The 23,877-nt window shown below is 36.0% G+C and overlaps 1 protein-coding gene across 11 annotated transcripts in view; it reads left to right on the forward strand.

The window, feature by feature from the left end:
• The window catches only part of GRIP1 (glutamate receptor interacting protein 1), a 762,478-nt gene that overhangs the window by 737,030 nt on the left and 1,571 nt on the right, over positions 1–23,877 (forward strand). For all 11 annotated transcript variants that reach the window (XM_074269703.1, XM_074269706.1, XM_074269700.1 and 8 more), the window contains one exon: positions 19,570–19,716. In XM_074269703.1, the coding sequence (XP_074125804.1) occupies positions 19,570–19,716 (147 nt within the window). The remainder of the gene's footprint in view (positions 1–19,569; positions 19,717–23,877) is intronic.

A 23,877-nucleotide genomic window follows, 5' to 3' on the forward strand; every position in this document is an offset into this window, starting at 1 on the left:
TGATTGATTCTGATGAACATGGCCCTCTTCAACAATGAGATGAACCAAATCAGTTCCATTTGTTCAATAATGAATAGAACCAGCTACACCCAGTGAAAGAACTCTGGGAAATGAGTGTGAACCACTACATAGCATTTCCAATCCCTCTGTTTTTATACACTTGCATTTTTGATTTCCTTCTCAGGTTAATTTTACCTTATTTCAAAGTCTGATTCTTCTTGTGCAGCAAAATAACTGTATGGATATATATACATATATTGTATTTAACATATACTTCAACAAATTTAACATGTATTGATCTACCTGCCATCTGGGGGAAGGAGGAGAAAAGTTGGAACAGAAGGTTTTGCAAGGGTCAATGCTGAAAGATTACTCACGCATATATCTTGTAAATTAAAAGCTATAATTAAAAAAAACAGTTTAGATGACAGTTCAAAAGTAGACGTGATTTGAGAGGAAAAATTGTTTGGTTCAGATTTGGACATGTTGAGTTAAGATATCTAAGATTCAGTTTGAATGTCTAATAGGCAGCTGGAGATACAAGTCTGTAGGTTAAGAAAGAGATTAGGGTTGGATAAACAGATTTGAGAATTATCAGCTTAGAAATGATAAATGAAATGATGAGAGCAGATGGCATCACCAAGTGAAATGGAGGGAGAGGGCCTAGGAAAAAGTACTGAGGCACACCCATGTTTATCAGTTGTGACCTGAATGAAGATTCAGAACCATTTAGATAGAAGGAGAAACACCATGTTTTTGTTTGGTATTGTTTAGTGTCACAGAAACCTACAGAGAAGAATATATTAAGGGAAAGAGGGTGATTGATAGTGTCAGAGGCTACAGAGAAGCCAAGGAGGATGAGGACTGAGAAAAGCTCATTAGGTTTGACAATTAAGAGATGATTAATAACTGGAGAGAGCAGTTAATGACTTAAAGAAATTTTTTTTCAAATGAAAATTAATGATGAGGTCAAAAGCCAAACTGTAGAGTTGAAAAGAAGACAATGAGAGGAAAAGAAATGGAGGGGGGTATTACAGATGACCTTCTCAAGGACGAAGGTCCAATCAGGAGGAGAGAGATGGAATGATAGCTTGTAAGGACAGATAAAATGCGAGTAGGGGGGTTGAGGATGGAGGAGATTTGGGCATATTTCTAGGCAGTTGAAGATAATCGAGAGGATAGGAAGGATAGAGGGAGCAGTCCCAGCAGATGAGATAGAATGGAGTTACTTGCACATATAAAGCTGTTTGCCTTGGTAAGAAGGGCTACCTCTTCATATAAGATGGGCGAAGGAGGAGCTAGTGGCAGATAGTATCTGGGTGGTAAAGAGGAGGGAAGAAGAGGGAACTCTTAGCAATTGACTTTTTTTGTGTGTTTTGTTTTGTTTTGTTTTTTTTTTTTAGTAAAATATGAGACAAGATTCTCAGCTGAGAGGATTGGGGGGAGGAAGAGCCATGGGAGGTTTGAAAAGGGATGAAAATTTTGGAAGAGCCACTATGGTGAGTGAATTAATTAGAGAGGTATAAAAGATTGCTTTGCCATACAGAAAACCTAGTTGAGATTATGTAACATATATCACATATGTAGTGGACCCATATATTTATGATTTTCTCCAGTTTCATTTAGGAGGAAAGGCAACAGATAGTGGCAGTAATCTGCATCTAAAAGTCTTAGGCAGGACAAAAATACAATAAGAGAGCCAAGGATTCAAGAAAAAAGGGACTTGTAGAGATGAACTAAGAGGTCAATATAGGGGGAGGGAGTTGAGTGTAATTACCACAGGATGGCTGTCATAGGAAAGAATTTAAGTATCAAAAAACCGAAGGTCACACAGCCTTTCTTAGTAGAGAGAATTTCCTCACCTGGGAATTCCTTGCATCAGTGAAATTACAGGTTCACAATGGCCACTGCTTAGAACAGGGATCCATTACTTTTTTAGTCTCATGAACCCCTTTGGCATTTGAAGCTTCTGATCACCTTTTGAGAATACTGTTTTTAAAAGCACAAAATAAATCATAGGATTACAAATTCACAGATCTCAGGTTACAGATCCTTTGTTTTAGAGGGAATGTATAATTCTTCTCTATAGATAATGCTTTTATTACGGGTGGGAGGTTGGGTACTTAAAATTTAGTACAATCAGTAACAATCCCACTCCTTTTTTCTTTTCCTAGGAACTGAAAGTCAAGACCTTCTTCTACAGTATAGTCCTCTAACAGGCCGGAGATTAGTATTCAGCTTTTTGAGGATTAGGTTAAGAATAGCCAATAAGTAGCATCAAAGCAGCCTTTTTCAGCCTTGCTCTCTCAGTAGAAGTCATTACCTCAGAGTTTTTATTACCAGTGGGGGAGGAGGAAAGTCTTTCTGAGATGTTTGCTTTACAAGTCTAATTTTAAGCTTTAGAGGTCTAGGCCACTGGGTTAATGTGTTTCTTTTTAGGATCTTAAAATTTAATGGCCGTTAATTCCCCTTGAATGACTATTCTGTTTGGACTCCCAGATTAGGTCTGCATTGGACATCAGAATATTCTATTGCAGTGATTCCTTGAGATTTCCCTACATGTCCTGGGCATTAACTGATAAAGGGGTGCAAACAGAAAGCAATGTTCAAAGAGCAAACAGCTTTCATCACAATCCAAAAAAGTGTGGCAGAACTCTGCTCCCTTCTACTGTGTCATCAGTGCTGAGCCCTGAGGATGTGGTGTCCATCTTTTCTCCTATATCATGTTTCCCTCCATAGATTAAAAACAAAATAATAATAATAATAAAAAAGTTGAGATCTGCTCCAAAGTTAAGTTATGGAATTCTTTTGGTGAAAAGATTCTTCCTATCCCAGCAATATGAAAAATCTCCTTCCTACTCTTTGAAAATCTTTCAGCAAAAATGAGGATAACTGTTTAAAATGCTGGGTATTAAAGATGGAGTAGACTGTGCTTTCATTGGTACAGACAACTTCCAAGTGAGGAATTCCTCCTATCAGTACAGGTTGGCATCTTCCCTGCATCCTAAAGTCTTGGGGTTTTGCCTGAGAATTGAGTTACGCTATCAGTTTGTTTCAGAGGTGGTACCTGAATTCATGTCTTCCTAATTCTGAAGCCACCTCTCTAACCACTCTATCATGATGCTTTTCCATGGCCACTTAGCAACAAAGTAAGTGTTAATTATTGATTTATTTGGACTATCTAGAGGGAAAAATGGCTGATGTGGGAGGCTAATTCTATCTTCAATAGACTGACTATAATTCAATTACTTGTTCTTTTTTATTCATACCCCACATCTCCTATGATGGAAATTAATACATTTCCTGGATCACCTCAGTTTTCTTTGTATTTGATCCCAGAAAAAAATTATAAACCTAAAAAGCAAATGATGGCCCTGAGCAATTTTTGTCCCAGCTCAGATGGACTGACTGAAGTCCATCTAATAATAATACTAAGTTCTTGAAACTGCCCATAGTATCTTTTTTTTTAATTGTCTGCATAATTCACCCAAATATCTGTATTTAAAAAACAAAAAGGTAAAAACTAGAAGTGAATGAAAGGAAGAGCAAGCAGTCATTGTAAATTAACTTTTCCTGAGACAATTTTCAATGAAAAAAGGGCAGCTTCACTTCTATCACATTGCTGGGTATGTGCATCTAACATCAGAGAATGTTTACTGTTAGAATTCATTAATTGATCCTCATGATGAAGCCCAGGATTTCCCCAGATCAGGATTTCTAACAAAGCTGTGGAGCCATATTTAATGGTTATTACTCTGCTAACATTATCAGTGGCTTTTGCACATAGTACTTTTTAAGTAAAAAATGGTTAACTTAGCTAGAGTACCACACTTGGGTGGGTGTGGTCATGGATTCCATCTCTAAGAGCAAAATAACTGCTTCATTTTAATCATATTGTATTTCTAACTCCAGCCAAGTCTGTAGATCTTTGCCATTGGTCAGAAGAAAGATCTCTTAAGAGGGGGTGATGGAATGATTTAACCTTAAAAGTAATTTCAGGTTGATTCCTTATCATGGAATCTGATAGGATTCTAGTGGCAGTCAGAGAGTTGTGGAAATTCCCTTTTGGTTGGAAAAGCAGGTTTTTCATGAAAGAATTCATGAACTCGAAGAGTTTCAAGTGGCAAATATGAAATTTATTGTTGGATGAGAAGTCAGCTTTGATAGAAAGACTGACTTCTTCAGTGGCAAAGTCCTATTGGGGAAATAGAGATTGGTACTGAAAAGGGAATGCCTTCTCAGTGGGCAGGGTCCTTGTAGCTGTAACATAGAGGCAGAGTATGCTACTTTTGAACTGCAAAGAAGTAAATTCAGAAATATCCTTTATAGAAATTCTGAGGTTTAGGTTGAAAAGAAAGCCAAAGTCCCCAGGCTTAGATCTCCAATGGAAAGGAAATCACTTTTTGAAAGCTTGTGGAATTTGGAATTTCCTGAAAAGGGTCTGTATCAATGGGGTAATTTGCCTTAGAAAAGGCCCAGCCAGGAGGATATGCTCTCATAGGCTCTCTGGAGTCTGGGGAGATATGCTTCCCAGGAGGGCCTAAGACTCATATCTCCCTTCTTTACAGATCAACGGGAACACAGCTTTAGAGTGATAATTTTACAGAGTAAAGGGAACACAGTTTCATACCCCGTCATCACCACTCATATTCATTGTCAATCTGTCTTTTATCTCCAGCTTTTTAAAAAGTGGTTGATACATAGTAAGTGCTTACTAAATGTTTTTTGACTAATTTACCTGAAGGACTCTCAGAGATTCATCCTTAGTTCTGTTCTTTTCAACCTTCTTATCAGTGACTTGAATTTGAGCCTAGATGGGATAGAACATTCATATGATAAGTGAAACAAATATGGGAGACAGGGAGTCAGGACCAAATAGATCTAATTGGGTTAAACCAAGGATCAGCAACTATTGAAGCTCTTGGATCAAGTGGGTATGTGAAAAAAGAATGGCTTTCAACTTTATAAATAAAATTTTATTTTTTGTTAAGTGTAAAAATCATTCTTAGCTCACATCACTACAAAAAAAACAAAAAAACAAAGATCATCTGGCTTTAATGTGCTGATCTCTGGGTTAGAAAAATACCTATTAGTATTCGGTTAAATAAGACTAAATATAGTCTACAACTTGGACTAAACAAATCAATTGCATAACTTTAAGATGATGGGAAATGTTACTAAATATTAACTCTTATAATAGGTATCTGGCTATTAGTGGACTGCAACTTTATTGTCAGTCTGGGATACAACATGGAAGCCACAACAATTCATGTTATCCTGGAAATTTTCCTAAAAATACAGTATCCAGAATTAAAGAGATTATAGTTCTGCTGTATTCTACCCTGAGAAGACTCTGAATTAGTACATTCATTTCCACATCCATATATTTAGAACACTGACATATTGGAGTATAATTAGAAGGGTGAGGTGACTCAAAACCATGGCATTCTAAGATCATTGATTACAAGAACTAGGAATGTTTTAGTTTAGGGAAGACTTGGGATAAAGAGATTCAGGTGGGGAAGTGATCTCCTAGTATCTGAAGGGCTATTGTCCAGAAAAGAGTTTATACTAGTCCATTGTACAGAAGAGGAATTATACTAGTTATTTTAGCCTCCAAAAGTTAGAACTAAAAGGCAACGGCTAGAATGTAGAAAGGCAGCTTTCAGCTTCATATTAGGAAAAGCTTCCTAACTATCAGAATTTCACAAAAGTGGAATCGACTGCCTCCCTTTCACATTGAGGCTAGAAGGCTGCTTGCATAGAAATCCTCCAGTTTGAGGTACCCTAGAAGGTCCCTTCCCAGTACTGTGATTCTCCACTTTCTTTCCCCTCATCTTGTCCATGGTTATCTTGTTCTATGCTCACTCCTTCCTCTTATCCCTTCTCTTTTTCCTCTCTAACCAAATCCCTATTGCTAGGGATTCCTAGGGAACGTAGGTGCTACAGTGGATAGGATGCCAGGCCTAAAGTCAAGAAGATTCTCCCTGACTTAAAATCTGGCTTCAGACATTGACTTAGCTGTGTGATTCTGGGCAAGTCACTCACCCCATTTCCTAGTTTCCTCATTTGTAAAATGAGTTGGAGAAGGAACTGGTAAAATACTCCAATATCTTCGCCAAGAATATTCCAAATGGGATTACAAAGAGTTTGACAAGACTGAAATGAGTGATCAACAAATTCCTTCAGTATATGTGGGGGAATGCCAGTTCTGGGCAAGACATCGAGCTACATCCCACAGGGATTTTTTCTTTTGGGGACAGATGGAGATATGTGTCTGTCCTTTCATTATTACTGTGGAAAATTCTCAAATTCCCTCTACCAATATAAATCTACAGCCTTTCTCTGCCTTATAATCAGAGTTTTCAGTGGGCAGGAGGAGAATGTCTTACCAGGGTCAGAACATCATTTATCATTAGAGTTGCAAACCCAGATCTTCTCTACTCTCCGCTGGAGCTGATTTTCTATCCACTAAGCAATGAGAGGAGGCAAAATTGAGTTCCCTTATCAATGACATATAGGGTATCCCAGAAGTTCCAAGATTTTTGAAAATGAAAAATGTCAAAGTCCTAGTTACTCCAGCATTATGTGTTCAAATTGAACATCAAATTGAGGCCACTAAATAGAACTGGGCCTAGATTTAAGAAGATCTAAATTTACATCCAGTTTCAGACATTAAAACTCGACTAAGTCACTTAACCTAGCTACTTCAGTTTCCCCATCTATAAGACACCAAGACTTTTCCATTAAACAAGAAAAAGAAGGTATGAAGATATGATGTTCAGGTATCAGTCATTGGAATAATAAAATAGGTAGAAAAATGCCCCATTTCTTAGCTGATTCTCTTATAGGTCACTTTCTTTGAGTCCAGTTAATCAACACACATTTATTAAGTACTATGTGCCAGGAATTTCATCGAGATTGGTGGAATTTTCTATGTTCCCAGTTAGAGAAAAGCAGAGAATAAATGTGCATTAAAACCTTGGCATCTGCTGGCCTTTGTGCTTTTTAAATTTTCTTTTCACCCTAGCTTAACAAGGATTCTTTTTTTTTTTTTTTTTGCAAATAAAGAGCATGTGATCCCAGCTGCACTAATTCTTTGATCTAATCTGTCTTCCCTTTTTTCCAACTTTCTAAAAATCCTCAGTGTGGAGTCTGTGTCTTCAGTTCATCTAATTTACTTCTCTTTCCAAGATGTTAGTTTCAGTTCTTTTTTAATTCCAACTGGACTAGTCCTGAGCACACTGTGCCATTTCATCTCTTACCCCTTATTAGGATTTATTATTGTTTATTGTTTAGCATGGTGACATTTTCACTTTTCTCTGTGTTTGTCAGTAGAGAAACTATGTCCTGATCGCCTCTTTTATTTATTTTCCCTATTGTAAGGAATACTTAAAAAAGAATTTCAGTATCAACTTTGATTTACATAGGCAACAGATCAGTGTACTAGGAATCAGAACTTCTGGGTTCAAGTCCCAGATCCATTACTTAGTAGTTGTGTCACCAGTGGTACATCATTTATCCTATGAGCCTTGGCTTCCTCATTAGTAAAATGGGAGAAATATTTTCTCAACCTATTTCCATACTTCATTATCAAGAAGCTAGGTGGCACAGTGGGTAGTGTTGAATCTGTAATCAAGAAAACCTGAATTTAAATTCAGACATTTACTGGGCAAGTCAATTAATCTGTCTGCCTCATTTTTTTAAATTGTAAAATGAAGAGAATAATAACACCTACCTCACAGAGTTGTTATGAGCATCAAGCTAATTTTTGAAAACTACTTATCACAGTGCCTGGCTTAGAGTAGGTATCATCGTTGCCAAGCTTGCAGAAAGTATTTTGGAAACCTTAAATTGTATAGAAAATAGAAGAATCATGAATATCTGCCTTTTAATTCAAAAGATCCTCTTTTACCAAGTGTGTTACTTTGGACAAATCACTTAACTTACTTGGGCCTCAGTTTCCTTATCTGTAAAAAGAGGGGGTGCCAACTCAGTAAACCCTAAGGTCCTTTTCAGTTCTACAATCTGTGATTCTGCTTAATCTCCTCTATTTCCATGGCTTGATGGAATCACTCCTTTTTGTTTAGTTGCTTTTGCTAGCACCAGGCCCCAGTTTACTTCCATCCCCATTGTGCCCTGATCACTGTCACACACAAAACTGTATTTCATCATCCATCTCTCTAGATTTTAATGTATAAGCTTTTAGTTTGTTGTAATGAACTAATGCCCCAATAATACAGTCCAGCCTCCTCCTCTGCTTGGTACTGGACCTGGCCCTGGGAAAACTAGTGAAGCAGGTAAAGTTCATCCTTGAAATTTCTAACCTCTCCCTCCTAGCCCCCTTTATTTGGTCATGTGCCTTACATGCAAGGGTATGCTCATCACTAAGTACTTGCTATGTGGCCAAGCTCTAAAAAGTTTAAGAGTCCCTCCCCTCAAGAAACTGTAAATTTGTTCATTCTGAAATATAGAGTTGAAGGTTATAGCAGAAATTGTAAAGGATTTGGAGGTGAAAGATGCAGGTTCAAATACAGGCTCTGAATCCTTATTACTTCCTCTTTAGGGATCTGTTTTCTCAACTATACAATGAGAAGGTTGGATGCCGACCTCAAGGTCCATTTGAGTTCTCATCTCATTCTGATTTACAATCCTATTCTTTGAAAACTGAGGATTCAGAGGCCGAGGGAACTAGATTGTACCTGGACTTGCTTAGGCCAGATATGATATCTACCACAACTGTAATTCAGTACTGGTGCTTCTAATTCAAAATCCATTGTAGGAGACTGATTATCCTGGAGACACCTGCATTGTAACCCTCATAGGGAAGTGAGAGCCTATGAAGCCTTCTCCAAGCTTTAGAAATGAAAAGGCCTAAGGTATCAATTCCTCTACTTGTTTGTGTTTCAGTTCAACATTGAATTGATGCAATTGGTGGTGCAGATAGTGTTGGATGTGGGAATCAGGGGGACTGGAGATGAAATCTGGCCTCAAACACTAACCAACCATGGGCCAAGCCCTTTAACTTCTGTTGCCTGTTTCCCCATCTGTAGAATGGGAGGGAAAATAATGGCACTTACTTCCCAAGGTAGTTGTGAGGATCAAATGAGATATTTGTAAAGTACTTTGCAAATTTTCAAGTTATATATTAGCTATTATTTTTTAACATCTATTTTAAAGATTCCCTCAGTTCTAAAGACATAATCCATGACTTTGTCTATACTATGTTATATAAGTCTAGGTCTATGCTAACATATGTCCTATGGTAGATCCTGAGGATACAAATAGTTCCTGTCCTTGAACAGATTACATTTTACTCTGTGGCCAACTACATTCAGAAAACTAAACTAATAATCTTTATGTGCTTAATACTCCCCAGGGAATATGTGTCATTCCCTCTTATAGATTCCAGAATGGTTGTGACTGTCTAAGAGAAAGCCATCCACTATAATAGTGGTTCTCAAATCTTAGGATCCACTTTTCACTCTTAAAAATTACTGAAGATCGCAAAGACCTTTTGTTTATCTAGGCTATATCTGTTCATTTTTTACCATATTAAAAATTTTAATGTTTACTTTACATATTTTTGCAAAGTTCATTAATGAACTTAATAGAAAACAGATGACTTCATTTATCTGGTTCTGCTTTCAGTCTATTACTATGTGTTGTTTTGGTTGAAGTATATAAAGAAAATCTAGCCTTAAAAAGAGACAGTTAGAAAACAGACTTTAGAAGGCAAATGACATTTTAGTATTATTAAGAATCTGAAAACTACAAAATTAGTGTCAGAGTCAGAATTTAAGTCTAGGTCTCCTGAGCCTAGGTTCTTTACTAATATCTCTTCTTTCTACTTCTCCTCCTTCCTGCCTTTCCTATGTCTATTTTAATTGCCTAGCTAGATTTTAAGTTCCTTGCATCCTGTTTCTGTGTCCCATTTCCTACAAGCTCCTCATACAATATCATGATCAGTAAATATGTGTTAAATTGAATAGTACTCTAGAATTGAAACAGTACTCTAGAACCCAACCAGAATTTGTAATATCATTTCCAGAAGGAAACTTTGAACATTTAAAATTCTGAGAATGTCAGGAATCCATCTTTCCCAACTTTGGGGATATAATTTCATATTAAGGTCAAACAAAAAAATGAGGGAGAAAAGGTATGCAAAATGAAATTTCACTTGGTGATTAATGACCATGCAAGTAGTTAAGCAGAAAAAATTAAAAAAAAAAAAAAGCCTCAACAGTAATTACTTTGGCAATTTCAGCAAAACCACCATATTTGAATTTTTTGATAATTTAAGTATGATTTTATTTTTTAAATGAAGTTTTGACAAACAAATTAATGTTAACAAAAAAGTATTTATTTTTTAAAAGAATATTTGAATAAAAGAATATTTACATAACAAATCATTGTATACTTTGAATGGATTAGCAATATAACATTACTGCATAGTTATCAATGATTCTCATCTACTATGAAGGCAGACCCATTACAAATTCTTCTTTGGCAAGACTTTCTTAGTCATGATCTCAGATTTCTGAACATTCTTGATAATATCAATGCTAAATGTCATTTTAAAAATAGTCTACAATTCAGATAAAAATTTTCCCAATTACTATAACATTAAACTTGTTTGCCTTTACTTTTATGTAAAATATTTTTTAAATTATCTTTTAACGAAGTCCTGGTATGCTATGTTTGAATGATAAGCATGAACTAGTTTTTATTGTCAGTATGTTTCCTGTTAGTGGCATTAAATGAACATATTTTATTCAAATTAAAATTCAACTATATGACTCCACGATTATAATATATAACAAAAAATTCAATTGACTATAAATTATTAAAAGATATTGGCTGGGCATTTATTGGAGCATTTGTGCTTGGCAAGAGAAATGGCCTTCTTTAGATATCTGAGAATGATGCCAATTTGGATAGTTTGAAAAGAGAGGATTTCAGCATGACTCAAACTGTAGGTCTCCCAGTTATCTGATTTAGAAAAGTAAAAATGTCTATAGTTAAGCCAGAATAGTACAGAAACCCAGATTTGTTTTTTTCTAGTTTATTTCTCAAATAAAAGCATGAGATTAGAAAGCTAAAAAAAGAATATATGAGGGCAGTTACACACATCAGTAGCTCCACTTCCAGCCCTCCCTTCCATTCAAGGATGAACTTCCCTATGTGTGCCTGATGGATTCACATTTAAATGCGATTGCAGACAAATTCACATGTTTTATCATGCTTTTTTTCCTCCAACAGGCTCTGGCTTTCCTAATGATTTTTTTTTTTTCTTTCCTGTTGAACGCTATACTTCTCATTTGGGGGGAAAAAAATTCCTAAAACTGGTGAAGAAAATTGAGCTAGAATATTTTGAATACCACTTGTCTCAAATGTTCAAATGAAGAAGCTTAAACCCTATCTATAGATATGATACAATGTAAACAGATTTGTAATTATAAGTCATTTGTTCTTGCTCTTGGGCCAGTCATTTTACTGCTTTGGAATTTAGTTATCTAACCTATAAAAAACAATGTAAACTCCTTTAAGGCAGGAAGAATTTCATTTTCTTTGTATGACAGCTATTCTAAATGTTGGGCAGGTTAGAAGAGATACAAAGATAAAAATTATACAATTATATTCAATTACACTGATATTCATGAGGGCTGGGGAGAACCATGGTGAAATGAGTGTGAGCTCTAAAATGAGGACTTAGATTCTGTTTCTAATACTTATTATCTGTGTTACTTTAGACAAGCCATTTAAATACTCTGGACTCAGTTTCTTATTCTTTATAGTGAAGGGAAAATTGAAATACATAGTCTCTGAGCTCCTTTCCAGCTCTAAAACTACACATCTGTGATTCTACTCTTAAAATAACTGGTCCAGGAATTGGCCAGCACCTAAACTGAGCTTTACAAAAAGAGGAAATCCCAAGGTGGACATGAGGCTGTTCTAAACAATCTTTTATTTCTCTCCAGGTTTTTCTGAGAATATCCTGTTTGTATTTCTTATAGTACAACAATATTCTATCACAATAATATACCACAACAGATTCAGCCATTTCCCAATTGATGGAAATCTTCTCAGTGTGTAATTCTTTGCCATCACTAAAGGAGCTGCTCTAAGTATTTTTGTACATATAGGTCCTTTTTCTTTTTTAAAAAGCTCTCTGGGATACAGAGCCAATAGAACCATTGGTTGGTTAAAGGGTATGCATGATTTTTTAGTCCTTTGGGCATAGTTCCAAATTGCTTTATAGAATGGTTGAATTACTATATAACTTGACCACAGTGCATTAGTGTCTCAATTTTCCCACATCCCTTCCAACAACTTTTTACTTTTTTGTCATATTAGACAATATGATAGATGTGATAGTTGCTCAGAATTGTTTTAATTTCCATTTCCCTAATCAATGGTGATTGAGAGCATATTTCATATAGCTATAGATAGCTTGGATTACTTCTAAAAACTACCTTTCTATCCTTTGATCATTTATCAATTGGGGTATGGCCCTTATTTCTACAAATTTGGCTCAGTACTCTTTCAGTCTTTATCAGAAACTTGCTATAAATTTTTTTTTCAGTTATGATTACAATGTATTTCTTCCATTGTATTTTCTCCTTATTTATCCTACTCTTTACCCAGTTCATTTTCAAATGTTTTGGTTCTGACTTTTATCTCCCCCAATCTACCCTTCCCCTTTCTTAATCCCATTCCCTTCCTACTTTTCTACAAAATAGATTTCTCTACCCAACTAAACGTATGCATTATTCCCTGCTTAAAATCTTTCTTGCCTCTTTTATGTCAGGTATTTTACCCTATTTTGCCTCTCCCTTTCCTCCTTAAAGTTCATTTTTCTTTCTAACCCATAATTTCATTTTTTTAGGTGATCCTCCCATTGTGTATAACTCACACCTTCGAACCAGACTCTCAACCTTTGTGTATAGTTCACACCTTTGCCACCATGCTCCTTCTAAGTGCCCTTTAATAATGAACAAATTCTTAAGTTACAAGTATAATTTTTCCATGTAGGAATGTAAAAATTTAACCTTATTGAAATTCTTGTGGTTTTACTTTCCTATTTACCTTTTTATCCTTCTCTTGAATCTTGTATTTGAAAGTCAGATTTTATCTTCATATAGCTCTAGTTTCATCAGAAATGCTTGAAAGTCTACTATTTCACCGAATATCTATTTTCTTCCCAAAAGATTATGTTTTTCTGAGTAGGTGATCCTTGGTTGTAATCCTAGCTCTTTTGTCCTTTGGAATATCATATTGCAAGTCCTTTGGTCTTTTAAATATAGAAACTGCTAAATTTTGTTACCCTATGGCTAACTCTTTGGCCATCTCCTTATCATCCTGGGTATCAACTTCTTATTTCTGTTGTGTCATATCTAATTTAAAGGGCATTTTCTCTTTCACAGAAAACAAAAACAAATTTGGCCAATTATCTCATTTTCTTAAGCAAATTCTTCCCAACATAGTTTAAAAAAAAAAAAAGTTTCACTTTTTACTGACCTTAGCTTCATGAGCCATGCGTCATTCATTCAAAGCTTTTGTTTTTCTCACAATTTTCTAATAGGACCGTACCACACATATTCAATGTGAATACCTGTCTCAGCTGCCCTTCTCCTATTTTTGCAGCTACTCTAAATAAGATCTACTTTGGGTAACAGCTAGTTTTGCTTAATGTAACTAATGAATACTCTCCAAAATGATTACAAGAATTCAGATTCATACTCTAAAAAATTATATAAAATATAATTTTTTTTAGCTCAATGGAAATATGCAATATACATTTAAATAATGGGAAAACTTCAGGGGGATCACTACACTAATTAGGACTTGTTTATATAGTTATATCATGCACATATGATAGATATCCTTTTTGGTTTTAAGTATTATTGGTAACATTTGTTAGGCACTTGGCAAATCTATCATCTCCTTCTTATAAGCCATAGTTCAGAAATCCAAATCCCATTCTCAGGCCCAACCTTCACAGACAGCTGTTGATCTCCCAAATTAATTTCTCATTTACATTCTTTTCCTTCGACTGGCAACAGTTAAGAAAATCCAATGTATGCTCTTGTGGTCTTCAGTTTCTTGTCTAAAACTAATTAATTATTTGCAATTCTTTTTAGTTATTTTCTGAAATTGTTATTTGTGCTCCGTGGAAATCACTTGGAAATAAGTTATTGTCCTCTATTTTGACCAGTTTAGAGATTTTGTTTTTAATGCGTGTATTACACATACAGGAACTACAAAGCACATCCTGGGAGAGGTGTACCCAACCCACTCCCCATATATACATTTGTTATGCCACCATGTATCTCCCAGAATCCCTTCTGGCAACACTGGACTTATGTTTTATTGGAACAAGGCTATCAATTTTTCGATAAGACCAATCTTCAGCACTAGAAAAGGAATTCTTAACTTTTTGTCCTGGATCCCTTCTCTAAATAATATTATTATACATATACCTATGTATATTAATTATACATACATATATATATATATTTATATATACACACACAACTCCATTCAATTGCAATTTTCATTTAAAATACTTATTTGAAGTTCATGAACCCAAGGTTAAGGACCCTTGCATTAGAGGAATCATCTCAGATGTTATGTATGATCACTGTCATAATTACTTCACTCATTATGTTTGGAGATCCTCGGATATGTTTGTTTTAAATTTACCATCAATCTTGCACATGTGTAATGTTGCATTTCATTCCTCAAAATTGAAAAGTCAGCACTTTCCATGTAGCCAAGAATCCAGCTTACCACTGATTCACTAGCAGAGAAATTGTTAAACATTCATTTCAAAAGGGCTCTGCCTCTCACCATTGCCAGAAAGCAGCAGGAAACAGTATGTGAAGCAGCTGGCCTTTTCTTTCCTCACCATGGCTGCCTCTCTCCCCTGCAAGGCTGCAGCTGCCTCCTTTGTCCCACTTTACCATATTTGTAAATGAATTCAGGATGCAATGGAAACTGATGTTCCTTGGAGGGAAGCTTTTCCTCTTGGGCTTGAAGAATGCAGCTGGAAAGATAACTCTAGGTTTTTCCCTTCCCTTCCCCATTGCCCTTGATAATATAGAAAGACACACAAAACTATAAAGTTTCTTGGTCTGATAAAAACGGAAGATGACCCAGGTGGTATCTTAAAATGAATGAGCACAGGTGATAAAAAGAGTGTAAGAAAACCATTATTATCTGAACAGATGGCTCCAACTTCTTCCTTATGTCTACTGCATTAGCGTGGCTCAATTCAGCTTCTGATAGACTGTCATGGCTAAGAATCTATAACACTTGGGTTGCTGCTGTTTATTTACTATTTCTCCAGAAAGCACATGTAATCTCTCTCATAAGATCAAGTCAGAAAACCTGTACACATTCCAAAAAATGGTTATTACCATTTACTAAGCACTTACTATGTACCAGGTACTGAACTAAACCCTAGGGATACAAAGAAAGGAAAAGGCAGTCCCTGCCCTCAAGGAGATCACAATCTAATAGAAGAGACAACAAGCAAATATGTTTAACTTAGAGGTGGGAATTTAGTTGGGATTTAAGGCAGATATGAGGATCCAGAGCATTCCAAACACGGGAAACAACAAAAGTGTCTAAAATTAGGAGATGAAGTGTCTTGTTTATGGCAACAGCAGGAAGTGCATGTTACTGAATCAAAGGGGTAGGAGGTAGATCTTAAAGAGAGAAGGAATAGAATACATTAAAAGCAAGGAGAACAGGCTGACTAGGTTATAAAGGCCTTTGAACACCAGAAGATTTTGTATTTGATAGGAAACCACTGCAGTCTAATAAATATGGAGAGGCATGGTCAGAAAATCACTTTGGTGGCAGAACTGAGGGTGGACTTGGAAAGAGAATTGTAGGGATAGCAAAGCTGACCTTACATTGCAACCTTTGGGAGGACAGTGATATCATCAACAATAAGGGAGAAAATTGGAAAGGAGAAGAGTTTAGGGGGAAAGATAATGACTTCAGTTTTGAATAAGTTGAGTTTAAGATGCCTAGCAAAGAGGTTAGCTAGATAAAAGCAGATATGAGAAACAGCATAGAGATGATAACTAATTCCAGAGAAGTTGCTGAGATTACCAAGTGAATACATAGAAGTATGTGGTCAGAACAGAAAACTAAATCAGTTGTCTTGATCCTTCCCTCAAAGTACATTAGTGTACACAGTGGTATCTGAAACTTAGTACAATACAGTGCAAGCAAGCAGTTTTGCTTCATGGCTTGTTTCCAGGAAGGCTAGAGAAAAGTATAGTATATAATGTACTACAGTGGGATTTATAAAGGTGGCCCCAGCCTAGAAAAAATATTCTAACCAATCAGTTGGTCCTTTTAGAATAAGAACAAGAAAAAAGAATTGGGATAAGGCCTTGTTTATTTCTACCCTGATTTGATAATCTCTAAAGTATTATGTTTTGTTTGGGGCATCAATTATAAGATGGACACTGACAAACTAGACCTGAGTTTGCAGGGGATATGGGAGAGAACAGCATTTCACATTTATATAGAATTTTAAAGTTTGGAAAATGTTTCTCATGCAGTAGGTGTGTCACTTGGGTTGCTTTATTCTGTGGATTTATGAATCAGCTTTCTATGCCTGCCTAGATTATCTATCTGGCAAAGTGAGACTTCCTTCTCCCCACCTCCAAAAGTACTATTTTTCTATTCTTCTCTAAGCCTCACACCCACCCTCCAAAACCAATGCAGACTAATGGACTGTTTAGCTTGGATGATTAGGTTGGAGGAGACTCCAACATAGCTGCCTTCAAGTATTTTAATAGCTGTCATGTGACATTTGGTATTCTTGTGAACCACAGTGGAAAGTCAGCAAAATATCTTGAGTAGCAGATATATAAGAAACAGAGCTTAAGAAATTATTTTAAACTATAGTCCATGTACATAATAGGTAAGTCATTAGACAATCAAGAAAAAGAGCAATCATCCAGTAATTACCAGTAGTCCCCACATTTATGAACTATTGATCTCTGGAGCCAAATAAGTGATTGTTGAGTATTTAATGAATGATTCTTTATACCATTTTTAATGGCACTTCATTTTGTTACATGGGATCAGCATTTTCCTAGGAAATTATGGCACTGTTGTTAGAAATTAATGCCTCGCTAACTCAGGCCAAATGGATGAGTTACTATTAAATGAAATCACTTTGTACATCTTTCACCCCAAAACTTTCATTGAAATGTTAACACATTAGACTCAAGATGAGCCAAAAGAGGTCGAGCAGGTTACTAACTACAATGGAGATGGAACCAGGAGACCCAAATTCACATTCTGGGTCTGCCATTTACTAGGGGTATGACCACGGAGAAGCCACTTCAGTTTCCTGAGCCTCCATTTATTCATTAGTAAAATGAATAGTGACTAGCAAGGCCTCACAGGGTTGCTGTAAGGAAAGCCCAGAGTTATTGTCATTACTAGTGGAGATCCCACAAAGTCCCTCTACTCTACTGCTTCAGTTTGGTGTCAAGGTGCCCCCTTGCATTCCTAAACGTCATGTGAGCCAAGCTTTGAGTGCGTTTTTGGTAAACAGACAATATAAAAGCATGTCACCAGTAAGCAGGTTATTGGTGATACACTTTTTGGGGGGAGGGGGAGGGAGGGAAGAGACACCTCATGAGAGCCTCAGTCCCATGTGGCACCCCCCAGTTCTGGAGTGACACTTTCAGGTGGCAAGAAAAAGGGTTTGGGGCTAGGGAGTGAGTTTTTAGTAAATATCAACTCAATTGGTACTCTGAATCTGAGATTACTTTTTAAATGGCCAGTATGGGACTATAATCATGTCCCCTTCCTAAAATCACATCAATCGAAACATTTTTGCCATAAACAATACTAGAAGAGTCACATTGCAGCTAAATGGAAGAATGGCTCACAATCACGCCTTGGAGAAACAAAAAGTTGGAGAACAGATTTTCTTATACTCAACAAGGCATATCTTAGGCATACCCAAGGCATTCCTATAGACAACAAGGATGACTCAATGACATATTTGGTCACCAAAGCCATTAAGTGGGAACAGAACCATTTGAACACAGCAGAGGAGAATTCCAGTAGGAACTATGTCTAGTAGCATTCTTAAGTGTTGAAGTACATAACCAACATGCATGCCTATTATGCCCATTTTATAAAAAGGGAAACAGTCTTGATGAAATGACTTATTCAGGCTCATACAGGCAATAGTTATCTGAACTGAAAGCAAAATTCACGTTTTCTAAATCACTTAAGAGTAGGGATTTTTATTGCACAAAACTGGGTCTATGGAAAGAAATTATCAGAAACTGGTGATAGGGATTTTGGGGTCCTCCAATCCATCACTCCTTTGCCTTCAGAGAGAATTCATACTTGGAGGTGGGAATGGTGTGCTGGTGGAGTTTGTAGAGAAGACTGGATCATTGTCCTTACTGATTAGATTAGGGGCATTCAAAGAAAGGTTCAGTGAGCTCAAAGAATCTTTACATGTTTGGTTTGGAGGAAGGCTTGCTGGAATGGGGTTGAGTTTCACTGTATGTCTCATAAATAGGATGCCCAGTCACATGGAGAAGTTAGATCTGTTTAACTTGGCTTTGAAATGCAAAATGTTAGCCCCAATGGTGGAAATAGTAGATTTTTCCAGTGAAGAGATCTCTCCAAAAATGGAATGCACTGCTTCACAAAGTGAAGTGCTTCCCCACCAGAAGGCACATATAAGCATAGAACAAATTAACATTCATTTATCTACAAAAGGATACATCTCTCTGTTCACCTGTGGATGACTTTTGAAAATTGAAATTCCCCCCAATCCTAAGATTATCTTTCACTCTTTCTAAAGAAGTCAGAGAATGTTTTGACTTAATCTCACAGAATAAGAGAAATAAGTATGGAATAAGGTTTGTATTATAATTATTAGCTAATACCACAAAAGGCATAGGGAAGCAATAAAGTTTTGGGTTGTTCTTGTTGTTGTTTTTTAATGTCATCACCTAGAAAAAGATGCTCAGTTTTAAGAGCAGTATCTTGCACTAAAAGTAAGGCTTCAATATGATCTATCTTAAAAACTCCTTTGACAGGAATCTATTTGAACCTACTTTGCTGAATGCTAATGGTTTGTATACGATTTCTATTCCTTCTATATGCATCACTAATTTTGCTGGCAGGTAAAATACTTAAAAATAAAACAAGTTTGGCATAAAGAATAATAATAATAATAATAATAATAATAATAATAAGTAAGAATAAAAAAATCAATACGTTAAACAAGTGACTGAAATTTGAAGTTGGAGACAGCTAACCTCAGGGAACAGAATTTTTGGTGCCCTTTTTCTTAAATCTGGATGGTTTGAAAAATGCCAAGAATCCCAAACCTCAAACCCCAAACTCCAAACTCCATAGTGGGGTATTCTCTGAATAAGAAAGGGCTGTCTCAGTAGTACTTAACATTATTAAAAATAATTTAAAGACATTTCTTTGTGTTCTTGAAACTTCAGAAGCAGAGACTTGTTCTAGGAGATGTTCAACCATATAACATTTTTACAGGTAACCTTGTACAAGGATTGTGACATGGAAGACTTTGGATTCAGCGTATCAGATGGACTGCTGGAAAAAGGAGTGTATGTTAAAAATATTCGCCCAACTGGACCAGGAGACCTAGGTGGCTTAAAGCCATATGATAGGCTCTTACAGGTAAAGCCAAATATTTAATTTTAACCATGCATGACTAAGGTGGAAGGTATAATTAATTTTACAAGATCAGATAAGCATGAGCTGAGAGATTTGCCTAGTAGAAGATGACCCCACTGAGGAGATCCTTTCAGCTCTGTTCTTTTCCCCTTCTCTAAGGTCCCTTCCAGATCTAAACCCTATGAGTCCTTCCCACCAGATCCTCTCTCCAAACTCTCATCACCATGGCTCAGGCATCATTTTGGCCACAACCTCAAAACCTGACTTTACAAAGTGATCTCCTGATCAAGAGGAAGGTGAAAGTACTGGATACAACAATTTATTCTACCATTAAAAAAAAAATTGTTTTAAGGAAGAAAAGTACAATAATAGTACTTTCTGTAATAGGATCTCTCTCAGTAAAGATCTATCCTCTTTTGAAAAATATTCAGTGGAATTTATTCATTTCACAAGACCTTTGATTCCTAGGAATTACATATTCTAAAGAAGCAAGCAAGGTACTAGTATTGGACTTCTGATATTGGGCTGGTAAGGCAATGGACTAGTGATGTGGTTCCTAAATTCCTGTTATCAATCCTAGATCAACTAAATGGGTTTAATATTCTCTAAAGACCTATAACATTCAAGTGAACTGCAAATCTTCCCCCTCTAAAGAGGCAAAGTCCACAGGATATCTCATCCTGCTAATAAGCAATCATTCTCAATTAAATCACAGCCCAGGTGTTTCTAATGAAATTTTGTCCTGAATAATCTGCCACTTAAGACTTTCATAGTTTCACACCAAACCTTAGGGTAAACGATCCTTCTATTGCAAGAGGCATTGTCATCTGAGTAATTTCTGTTCTCCCAAGGACCCTGCTCAGTCAGTCAGTGCTACTCCAAGAGGTAAAGGGTCAAGATAATGGTTTACTACAACTTAGTTGTCTCAAGTTCCAAAGTCATGCTTTCAACCTCTAAATGGATAGCAAAATAATCACTAACATTCAACGGCAGAGATCTCTCTCATTCTGATAGGATCCAACATAAACATAATACCAGTTCCATAATGAAGTGTAGAACATAGTTCCTTGAAACTTTCTATTCTTAGAGATTAGATAGATATAAATGTGTCACCTCATAAATGTTCTCCTTTATCAATGGGTCAGTTGCCTCACATGACCTTTTCTATACATGTTCTCCAGATAATTGAGTTACTACGGAAAAATTTTAACATCTGCAACAATTGCCAATATATACCATTTCAGATCCTTTACTTCTTCCTCCAGCATCACTTTACTCTTGATCTTGGTCACATACACAAGGTACATTTAGCCCTAAGTGAGGTTTTTTGCAAAACTTTTCTCATAAGTTCTCCCAGTGTCATACAAAGGAGATTTTCAAACATCCTTTATGTAATCAAGAAGCACTCTGATGCTGCTAAGGATGGCCAGCCAAGCAAATTAAACTATAATGCCTGATATTTCTCACAGAAGGCCAAAATATTTCACTCTTCTTTTGATAAACTGCCTACAAAAGTGCAAGTTCATGGACTTAGATGCTGTGAAGCTAGGTTTTACTGACCTAACATATTATGTATCAACTTCATAAAGATGGCTTTACTTAAAAAGCTACATATAACTTCATAGAGAAAAATGAAACAGTACCCTGTCATTGTTCCAGAGGGATTCAAATTTAGAATATTTTAAAATCCATATATTCTTACTTTTAAATTCCAGTCTAACCAAGGTTGGAGAAATGTAGATATAGTTTTTTGTTTAAAGGTGTCAAGGTCATGTTATTCTGTACTGTGAGTCCAAGGTTTAAGCAGATCCACAACCTTTACAAGCTATTTTTCCAGGGGACATTCAGGAGTTGAGGGAAAATGACTCCATTTTGTTCAAATTCAGTTACATAAAAAGGCTAATTTATATACATAAAACTTCCTCTTCCCTCTAAGAATGCTTATTGGAAATTAAAGTGACAGAGTTCCTTAAAAGTACTTGACATTAAAGTCTGGCTGACCAAGATGTCACCTAGGACACCTTTTTTGCTAGCCAATATTAGAAACAAACTTCCCCAAACTAATGCTATAATAGACAAAATGACCCACATTAACTAACATATTGGTCCTATTTTGATCAAGAAAACCTCTCTTGAAATCATATAATCTTAAGGATATAAAAAAACCCAATCTCCTCACCTAGGGGAAGCATTCATCACAGCAGTCTCAATTGTGAGTCACTTGCCACAAGTTATATTCATGGCTCTTTACTTCCCTCTTTCAAATTCCTGGAGCCAAATGATCCAAACCAAGCTAAGTACTTGTTTCCATCATGAAAAACACTCATTTCTATTAGCATGGATAACTGAAATCCATTAAACAAAATTTCTTCTCTAAAGAGGATTCTAAAACTGTTCCTTTTTAAATTTTTATTTAAATATACTCCTATACCAAAAGTAGAAAGCAAAACTGTCCATAAATCTCTGGATTCCTTTATCACTATAACCAAAATCAGAAACTCAAACTTCTCTCTCAATGACCTCAAACTTATTATACTTGCTCTCTACTTTAATTATTAACTCCTTTTTCTTTTTCCAGTGTATTGCTCCCTATTCTGTCTCATCATCTATTTTAATTAGGGCCTCTTAGAAGCCTAGAATCTCTTTATCCTTTTTCTTCCCACCATAGCTGGCATCCTCCAAGCATGGGTTCTCTTCCCAAGGCTGCCAAATATTGGTATTAAAAGGAAGTAATGAAAATATGTCAATAGCTCCATTTTAAAACCATGCAATTTAACATCAACTGAGCTCTCCTTTTATTCACTTATTGTATATTGTCACATTCCTTAGAGAACTTTTTTGAACCTAAAATTTCAATTATCAGCACTATTTCCTTCATTCTACTTTATCTAGCTAAAACTATCTCTTTATTCCCTTATTTCTTCTGAAAAACATTATGTCCCTACTCCTTTCCAAGACTACACCTTTCTATTCCTACTCCTAGAATATATCACCATTCTTATCCTTTTATGTTTCCATTTTTTCTTCTATGAGTACCTCACCATCCCTACCACCCACATACTTAGCAACTATACTCAGATACTGCTTACATTAAGGTATTTTTTTAAACCTTGAATTTTAAAAGCCTTTTATTTCTGAAATAGTGTTCTTAGCCTCGGGTCAATGAATTTAAAGTTTCAAAAAAATTATTTTGGTAACTATTAATCCCAAATAGTTTGTTGACTTCCTTTGTAATTTTATATATTTTTATACATTTGAAAACATTTTCCTGAGAATATATCTGTAGGCTTCACCCAGACAAAAAAAGGTTAAGAACTCCTTCCCTTTCCAATTCCTTAAAAAAAAGTAATATATCCTCTTCTTCACTACCCTCTTAGTTTTTAGCCTCCTGCACTGTGACTTCAACCCCTACCAACAATTCAAGAAACCTTTATCAAGTACCCTCAATGTATAAGGTATTGTACTAGGTATTGGAAACAATGATAAAATGAAAAACAGATCATATCCTGTTCAAGAGGGTTATATTTTATCAGAAAGAATTAAATAAAAGGGAATTTAGAGATGAAAGAAGCACTAATAGCTAAGGGGAATAAAAGGTTTTTCTGTAGATTTTGCCTAATGTGAACCCTGAAAGCTAAGAGTTTCCTGTGAATAGATAGGGGGAGGGGAGGAAAGCTTTTTCCAAATAGAGGGGAAGAACCAAGGGTAAAAAAGCCAAATATCACAGATAAATGACAGGATCAAGGAAGAACAAGTAAAGTCTTAGAGGGTTTGAAGAGGGATCACTGAAAAGGAAGGCAAGGTTGCACCCTCATTTTAAAGAGGGGTTTTTTGGGGGGAGGGATGCTGAGTTAATTGGGGTTAAGCGACTTCCCTAGGGTCACACAACCAGGACACGTGTCTGAGGTCACATTTGAACTCAGGTCCTCCTGACTTCAGGGCTGGTGCTCTATCCACTATGCCAACTAGCTGCCCCCATTTTTTAAGAGTTTTAATAATAAAGTGAGTTTATAGTTTATACTAAAAGCAATAGGAATCACTGAAAAATCTGAGCAAAAAAAAACTTGTTCAAACCTATGTTTTACATTTTTATATTAGCAGCTCTGTGGAAAAAGGAGGGAATTAACTTGAGTTAAGATAACCAATTACGAGTTTATTATAAGA

This window comes from Sminthopsis crassicaudata, chromosome 5 (genome assembly GCF_048593235.1).
Source record: "Sminthopsis crassicaudata isolate SCR6 chromosome 5, ASM4859323v1, whole genome shotgun sequence".
In the NCBI taxonomy this organism is placed as follows: Eukaryota; Metazoa; Chordata; class Mammalia; order Dasyuromorphia; family Dasyuridae; genus Sminthopsis; species Sminthopsis crassicaudata.